At 46.5% G+C, this 8876-nt stretch overlaps 2 protein-coding genes across 2 annotated transcripts; one reads left to right on the top strand and one right to left on the bottom strand.

Moving 5' to 3' along the window:
* Positions 1 to 1019: 1019 nt before the first annotated feature.
* On the top strand, positions 1020 to 3055 carry BDBG_18003 (uncharacterized protein). The gene has a single exon (XM_031725601.1). It carries the CDS (start codon positions 2566 to 2568, stop codon positions 2839 to 2841), a length of 276 nt encoding a protein of 91 aa, XP_031581392.1. The 5' UTR covers positions 1020 to 2565; the 3' UTR covers positions 2842 to 3055.
* Positions 3056 to 3337: 282 nt separating this feature from the next.
* On the bottom strand, positions 3338 to 7571 carry BDBG_09414 (glucose repression regulatory protein TUP1). The gene is made up of 8 exons (XM_002620188.2): positions 6904 to 7571; positions 6593 to 6674; positions 6180 to 6502; positions 5565 to 6100; positions 5019 to 5489; positions 4803 to 4935; positions 4654 to 4729; positions 3338 to 4460 (listed from the first exon to the last, which is right to left on the bottom strand). The coding sequence occupies exons 1-8, from the start codon at positions 7022 to 7024 to the stop codon at positions 4448 to 4450; spliced, it is 1755 nt and encodes a 584-aa protein (XP_002620234.1). The 5' UTR covers positions 7025 to 7571; the 3' UTR covers positions 3338 to 4447.
* Positions 7572 to 8876: the final 1305 nt, after the last annotated feature.

Below are 8876 nucleotides of genomic sequence, written 5' to 3'. Positions count from 1 at the left end.
TCTGCTGTGAAACACTGTGTGCCGCTTGCAAAATAACCCTCCATAAAACTAGACTTCTTCTCACGACGCTTCGGATTAAAAGATTTATGTCCCGAAGCTGTACAATGTTGTCAGGCTCAATCAAGATTTCAGATTCCACACGACCCGAATGAAGCATTTGACAACCGAACAACTGGATTGTCTCTCTCATATCCCAGGGAAGGGATAACATGTGGACGTGCTTCAGTCGCTGGTCACATTCAAATGCCGGCTGTGGAGAAGATTTTCTGCAAGACAGCAGGCTCATCTCCTGAGCCCTGGAAACCGGGGAAGTGGGAAAGCCAGCCTGGGTGTCAATAGCTGCTGATATTATCCGGAGATAAGACTAGTTAACGAATAAACCAGTGGCCCAGTGGGTGACATGTTTCGTCCCGACCAGGGGCTCCATTGATGGCAGGATGCAGATATATATGTATGGTCATGGATGAATGCATATGGGAAGGGAGTCAAAAGTGTCAAAGCATGAAAAGTCCAGACAATCAATTCATTGCCTTTGATTCACCCAGCCGTGACATGCATAAAAATCAACCATTTGGTGATTTCGTTGAGACTATTTTGATATTCCCAGCCTTTTTCTAGTGACCAACTGAGGGTTTACTAACTAGGGCTGATGAACTTCTGTTGCCTTTGAGGCGAGGATGTCCAAATCCTCCCGCTTTAATAAGCCATCGTTTTATCGCTACTGCGCGACAACTGGTAATTCTCTCTGATTCGTATATACAACTGACAGCACCGTAAACTCTCGTCCATTTCTTCTCCAAAAACTCAGTATTTAGAACTGTTAAGGACGACTGTCTTCTTGGCCCGTCAGGCACCCGGCCATTTGATAGATATTCGAGAGAAACCCTAGAACTATCATGAACATGTGGAGAAGAAGCAAATAGCATACTTGAACCACGTTTTTTTTTTCTTTTCATTTCTTTTTCCTTTTTCCATTTTGCTTTTCCTTCCTTTTCTTTTTTTTTTTTTTTCCTTTCTTTCTTTTCTTTTCTTTTGTTTTGTTGTCTTTTTTTAGTCTTTTGAAAGACAACTTTATTTTGACGACAGCACGAACCGAAAGCCCAACCAAAGAAAGAGGGTCAGGTGGTTCGGCGACACTTTTGGCCGCCATATATATAATTTCGCCTGTTTGCGCCATCGTTGACGGCATCTTCGGTCAAGCGTGCCACCATCTATCTACTGTACCTATTTTGCTCCCCCGTGGTTCACCTCAAGTGCCATTTCGACAGATCGATCTATTATTCTTTCTATCCCTTTCGTCCACCCAGCGCTTGCGTTTCTGAAACCTCTAGTCAAACAACCGACCGAAATCTAGCATACACTTAGCTTCCTTCACACTTTCGTCAGATGCCGGGTACTGTCTGACTGGCAGATGGGTATTAGCTGCCCCGAAAACCCCATTTGGGCCGAATATATGAGGGGAGTTTAATTGGCAAAGGTTACTTGGCTGTGCGATGAAAATTTTATCTGATAACTTCCACGCGGTGAACAAACGCAAGCCAGCCTGCCTCCATATGTGGGTGGCATAATGGGATGTAATACGGATACTGCGACAAAAGTTTCCCTTCGGTAGCGCATTAAAGGCACTCAATGAAAGCCGTGACCATGCACAAAATTCCTCATTCCTGCCTATTCCCCAGCTAAACTGGGTGGGTGGTTGTCTGGAAGTCCCGTCCGCCGTGGAATAGGGGCGCGAGAAGCAGCGCGAGGCCGATAGTTCGTTCGCCACTAACTACCGATATGTCCTTTATCCCACTCACAGGGCAATTTATTGTGGTCCACTACACCACCGAGATGTTGGCATGTTGAATGGAAGTAACGCCTAGACGCAGGTAATAGGCTTCGCAGCACAGCTGGAATCATAGCAGCCCCTGTGGCATACTTGTTGGATTGCGTCAAACTTAGCAAAGTCAAACTCGGTATGAGGGGAGTTGATGGGTACCCAAGGCGCACATCAACACCATGTAGCAGGATTGAACATCCAACGGCCATTCTTCCTTCCACCCACCTCTCGTCTCCATTCCGTGCAAATTCCTTTTTGATGGATGAACTCCGTCGCCTGGCCTAAGGTATCTCTCTCACACTGATGCCAACCTATGATCCCTTGTCAGGGAGGGGTTCTCTAGGAGACTCGCGAATCGATGTTTGCATTTCCTACATCCCAAGGAGGGACCATTCACACGCCCTCGGATTCCTCCGTCTCCTCTGAAGGAACTAAATGGAAATGAAAATTTGATCTTTCGTGCGCTTAGTTCCTAAGACTCCTAATTGCCACAAGGGCTCTGAAAATGTTATTTTCATCGCGTTGCATCCACATGTTTTGGGTTGAAATGTCTGTTGCTATTCATCTGAGTCTATGCATGCACCTCTATCCGCTGACTTGTTGGGAAATAAATAGGCATGGATACGTTTGAGCAACTTACCAGCTACATGCGATCAATCAATTCACCGCGTAGCATAAAGGTAGGTGTATGATAGATTTCGCCGGAAGCTTGTGTAGCTTTGCAACAAGGAACACCTCCTGCAATGTGTGGACACCGTTTCCTTGAGGTCTGGAAGCAATTGCAGCGATGGCTGTGGCCTGATGAGTGTCAAGATATCTCGTGCAAGACGCGTAAACTCCAACCCGGCGTGATCAAATCTGTTCAAGTGCTGGAACAAGTTGATCTCATCGAGGGGCGGGAGAGGCGTCAGCATTGCTTTTTTGCTTCTTTTTTTTTTCGGCAACTTGAATGCAGACCTTTCGGAGTGGCGTATCCATCCGCTCTTATATCTAAGCCAGCAAGCAACAGAACAGAATGATGACAATGTATTTGAGGGGAGGCGACAATCTCTCATCCCACGCAAGCTAAAACGGTGGAGGCAGCGCCCCCCGGTAGCCAAGTTTTGTACGTATTTTGAATATCTTAGCCATTTTATAAATACTTTTTTTGATCATGAGTGGAAGTGACTGTTTTTTCAATTGCTTGACACTAAACCAGCTTTATGAAAAACTATCAATGGAACAATAGACCGAAGTGTTTGAATACAATCAATCGATTCAGTTCAACAAATCGAAATGGTGGATATACAAACATACATCGCCACATCTCCAGAACGAATGTCTTCCAACCGCGCAACATTCGAGGGGAGTTTTGTTGCTCTCAATCCTTGCACATACAATTGAATGCCAATAGTCGTTCGGATGTTATGCTCCATCCAATCTGGAAAATACTCATAGGTACTGTAGGTATCCACGATACTGATATTCTCCCTCCGCCGCGGTGGAAGAGGAGGGAGAGGGCCGAAGAAGAATAGTTATCCTCATAAAAATATATATATTTTCCTTTCCCTAGGCTAGCTCAGGTAGGTAGGTCGTTGCAATATAGGTAAAATACTAAAATAGAAACCGACCTTCAGCCTTTCCAACTTTCAAAATCAAAACCTTGCAATTTGGAGCAGGCACAAACACTTGAATAACAGAATTACCAGCCCTCCCTATCTTGATTTCCATATCATTGACCCGTCCAATACCAACTTTCTGCAAAGAAGGGATGATGAAAATGGAAAATTCAACCCTCCCAGAAAACGAGTTCAAAAAGCTGCCCTCTTCCCAAGAGGTGGGGAGAAAGGTTGGGAGTGTAGAATAATAAGAATGACAATAAAAAAAAAGAAAAAAGAAAAAGGGAGAAAGGGAGAAAGGGAATAATAAAAAGGAAGATAGCATAGCTATAAAATCAATCAAAAGGAAACCCGGTAATGACTACATAAACCATAGAAATGAAAACAAAACGTGAAAAAAATAGAAAAAAGAAAGCCCGATAAGAAATTTATAACCCATCCAGATCCTTTGGCGAAAACGAAAAAACAAAAGAAAGAGAGAAAAGAAAACCACCTTTGCCATTCCAATTTCCGGTTTTATTTCCCCCCTCTCCACAACCTCACAACACACAACCAACTCCCTTCTCTATCAGTTTCCATTTGCCTACTCTCTCCCTCCCCCACAATACACCCCACCCCGAAAGTGAGATGTAAAACCAAAACTAGACAGGGGTGGGTAAAAGATATAAAAGTATGCAGACGGATAGGACGGTTTCCTAGAAGAAAAGGGGGGATATGGGGAGGATAGGGTACGGCGAGTCAATTATATAGTAATCCATATTGTAAAAATGTCTCCCTTGCTTAGAATTTTCAGTTCATTATATTGTGTCCGATAGCTTGTTCGCGTGGTCTGCTTCCTATGAACCGTATATCTTATGTTGGATTGTATGTTGCATAGGTTGAGTGGATAGGTTGGTTTGTATAGGTGTGCCATGAATGGGTTGCCGTTTGAAGGGTGCGTGTCGAGATGAAAAAGGAAAAAAAAATACTGCTTATGACCTTCGATCCCAGTTGGTATAGCTATTGTCATAGGCGGGTTTTATTTCAGTCAGTATCTTAACCTGGTATGACGTATAACTAGTTAATATGCGAGGCGACAAATGCAAAGAACGAGAAGGAGGGGTTGAGGGTTTTGGATGCAGAACCAGCGGTTGGCTGCTTAGTCTGAACCGGAACCAGGACATTGTGGTCCTAATGGTGACAAATAATGGTATATGGCAAAGGGGGAGAAAAAATAAAATAATGAAAACCAACCTCCAGATTCTAGCACGCATGTCACCGCTCCCAGTAGCGAATAAGTTCCCGGTTGGGCTCGGTGCGACAGAGATGACTATTTTTTTTACCGAACAAGCAGATGGTTAGAGATTAAACGGCACCAGCGACATCAACTATCGAAAACTAACCTGAATTCTTATGACCCTGCAGCATCATCTGCGCATTTCCAGTAGCGGGATCCCAGAACTGCACACCACGATCCTTAGAGCCACTCATCACCCAGCGTCCATCGGGTGTCAAGCAAACGCTAAGAACGAAATCCTGCAAAGGCAAGAGCACATCAGTTTATTTTGCAACGCGTGACGAAAGCCCGTTTGGTGAAAGAAATTCGCCTCAAAACTAACCTTATGACCCTCAAATGTCCGAACACACTTGCCGCCCTTCGGACCCGCCCCAGGAACCATGCCCCTGGGCGGCGTCAACTCCCACATCTTAATAGTCTTATCCAGACTTCCCGAGACAAGATCCCTGCCATTGGGCGCGAAGGCAACGGAGTAAACACTGTCCATGTGTCCATCAGGATTCTCCAGGCGTTCGACTAAATATCCAGTCGTCGTGTCCCAGACTCGAACGCTCTTATCAAGAGAGCCGGCAGCAACGAAGCGCCCGTCAGGGGAAATGGCGACGGTTGTAACGCCATCTTCGATGCTGAGGATGAGTTCCTGTTTGCCATCGACGATATCCCAGAGGCGAACGGTCTTGTCACCGGAGCCGGATGCGATGTAACGGCCATTGCGGGCGAAGTCGAGGGAGTAAATATCTTGCTCGTGGCCGGAGAAAATGTGTTTTATGGTTCGGTTAGCAATATCCCACACCTGTAGTATAACATGGTTAGTTAACTGTCAACCCGAGAGGAAGTCGATACGATAAGAAAAGGAAATATTTCGTACTCTGATTTGTTTATCCTCCGCCCCAGTAGCCAAGTATCTTCCATCGGGACTGAAGCAGACGCTGCGAATATAAAGGTCTCCATCTTTATCAAGCACACTTTCATCCTGCAAAGCGGTAACGAGCTGTCCAGTCGCAACATCAAAGATCTGCGCAGAGTGGTTGCAGCCAGTAGCAACATATTTGCCGTCATTGCTAAATCTGACACAGCAGACAACGCTATCATGAACAAGGTGATGGACAAGGTCGACATCCAGAACGCGCGGAACCTCAGGGTTGAAAACGGCGTACCAATCGGCGCCTTCCTTCTTTTGGCTCGGGGGGAGCTTGTCGGGGTCGAGATCCGCTAACGTGTTTCCAACGCGATAGCTCAGTTGTTGGCTAGTGGGGGTGGGACGAGGAATCTGAGGTGAGGCGCGAGGGTCAGGGTAGGCAACCTGGTGATTTTGCTGAGGAGTCGCAGGGCCAGGGGGCGCGCGATTGGCTCTGCCTTTTCCTGGGCCTGGAGAAGAAGTTGGAGGAGGTGGAGGTCCATATCCTGTATAAGGGTCACTCATTAGAAATTTCTTGGTTCCTCTTCTCTGGTTTAACGGTGTGGGATTGGGCTTGGAGCATACCATTGACTGCTGAGGCGGGCTGATATCCTCCAAACGCACCTTGCTGTGGTTGAGGAGGTCCTTGGGGAGCGGACCCGGGCTGTTGAAGCGCGTGCTGGGGTGGCTGTTGTTGGTCCTGTGGAGGAGGGGGTGCAAGCGCAGGAGCTCCACCTCCTGGATTGGCCATGATACCACCAAATAGATTAGCAGGGCCATGACCAAGAGCCGGGGGAGGAGCTTGGGAAGGCCCAGCATGCGTTGGCGGGCCTCCAATATGGGACTGAGGTAGATGAACGCCGCGAGATTCAAGTTCTCGTCGCAAGGTACGTATTTCGGCCTCGTATCTATTGCAATGTAAGCACACGAACAAGAAGCAACAAACGACGATCGGCTGATTGCCCCACGGGGGAATGTATAAGACGATAAAAACATACTCTTGCTTCATTTTTATCTGTGCTTGTTCCAACTGGTAAACCTTTTGCCGGATCATCTCCATCTCCTGGAGCTGACCAGTCACTGCCAATGAATGTTCGTCAGCGAAGGACATCACATACTGCGAAAAGGGAAGCTAATTGCACCCGAATAGAGAATAGCAATATACTTGGAATGTCAATTTTTCATAGCGATGCTTTGTTTGACAAAAAGACCCGCTCTTGATCGAGAATTCAGAGGGTGAGGAAGAAATTTTTTGTAAAAAAAAAAAAGAAAAAAGAAAAACAATTAAAAAATTAAAAAAGCAACGCACATTGATGCTCGAACTCCCCAGTACTCCGCGATTGGTTCTCATATTCCTGTCGTAGCTGGTCCAGTAACTCTGTTAAACGAGAGTTAGGAGCGGCAACCATGCCACGATGTGGATTGTACATGTTTTCCCTTTGGTAACTGTTCTGTTTCCTTTCTTGCGCGGCTTTTTTTTGAAGGCGGTTGACGGCGCGCAAGCCTGCAAGGGGCGTGGCTGACCGTAAGTTATTTGTCTAAGTTAATTTTCCCTTTTACTTTATTGAAAGAGTTCGACGAGAAGGTTTTGTATTTGGAGGTGTGCGATGACGCCGTTTCCCTTGGGCTGGATAAGGGAGATGGTCTGTGGAGGAGGGGAAGGGTGGATTGTGGGGATGTGAGGGCGAGCTGTAGGGGGGCTGGCAAGGTCAGCGCATCGGTACTGCGATTGTATAGGTAGATTGAAATGCTGATTATAGATGGTTTGACGGTGTCGATGGGGTTGATGTTGATGACGAGAACGGTGATGGTGGTGGAGGTTGAGTTGAGGTTGCTGGCGTTGGTGTGGTTGGGAAGGAGAATGGGACGGAAGCGCCGCCGCTTATTACCAAATTGGGAATGCGGCTGAGATTTGACGCCAGAAGCGAAGTGGGCCGGATCTTGGCCACCACCAAAAAAACCAAAAAAAAAAAAAAGACACCTCCAGTCACAGCGCGACAACCACGAGGCAGTTATGTTCGGATAGAAATGGAAAAAGGAGCAAAGATGGATGTGGGTGGATGTTGAGCGAGGACTAGCGGGGATCCAGTCGGCAAGGAAAGGAGATAGATGCACAAAGATAAGATGATGAAAGAGGATGAAGAAGCAAAAGGTCGAGGACGAAGAGAAAAGCTGGATTATTCCCGAGCGATTGCCGTGCCGCCGTGTCCGTGCGATGATGCGATCAGCAAAGGCGCTTCCAAGGGAGAACACAAACCATAATGATAACAAGAACGAACCCAGAGAGAACGGGCGGGTGGTACTGTGCAACGCCCCCCTGGGAGTTACGCCGACCTCACAACAGCGGCGCACTAGAAGCGGGTAAATTCCTAGGCTGTCCCGTCCCTTGGGGCTGGCCTCCCTGGAAAGCCTTGGGCAAGGAAGCCTTGGTAAAAGTTGTTAAATCTGGGTACGGTGGATTGCGGTGAGTAAAAAGCGGAAAGATAACGAGGGAAAAAAGGAAAAAAGGTTCAAACCCACGCCCTCTCGAGCCAGGGATGAGGGTTGTTTTTGGCTTTTCTCTGCACACATAAATATGGCCCGATTTTCCTGTCTAGAGCTTTAGATGTACGTACGTACGTACATGTACGGAGTACGGAGTACAGTGCAGTGCAGTGCATACTTTGATGGCTGAGGCTTGCGCTATGCATCATGATGCATATTTCATACTGCAATATTGGTTGACACACAGCATTCATCATCCCATGCAGCCCCCCTCCTCATTTTCCTGCATTATTCTTGTATTTACAGAGTACGTTTCCTGCTTAGTCTTCATAGTGGTACATGAATGCATATAGAGCACGTATAGAGCAGATATATGAAAGAATTGATCTGGGTAGATCAAAGGAGTTAACTATGTAGGCAACGCGAACAAGGAACCATTTCTTCTTTCCCAGCATTTGAGACATGATTATATATATATATCTAGAGTTGAATGGGAGAGGTAAAAGTCAATAGGGAAATAAAAACTACAGCAGTTTAAACACTTCCTCCTGTGAGTGAAAGCTAGATCTGCGCGCGTCATATAACTAGCTGTTACCATTTTCAAATACACATCCAAACCACACATACAGCAAACAAACAAAAAGTAATATGCACGGGACAACAAAGCCCAAAAAACCACCTGCTGCAGTGTGCAGGGAGCCAGATGCATCATGAGTATGTATGTACTGTACATGTATTATTCCACTGCCATGACCTGCCCTGAACCCTAGCTAGCATGATCTGCTCATCTGTCCATCT

This window comes from Blastomyces gilchristii, assembly GCF_000003855.2.
Source record: "Blastomyces gilchristii SLH14081 genomic scaffold supercont1.41, whole genome shotgun sequence".
NCBI lineage: Eukaryota > Fungi > Ascomycota > Eurotiomycetes > Onygenales > Ajellomycetaceae > Blastomyces > Blastomyces gilchristii.
The sequence above is the reverse complement of the archived record's forward strand: the minus strand, read 5'-3'. Positions and strand labels throughout refer to the sequence as shown.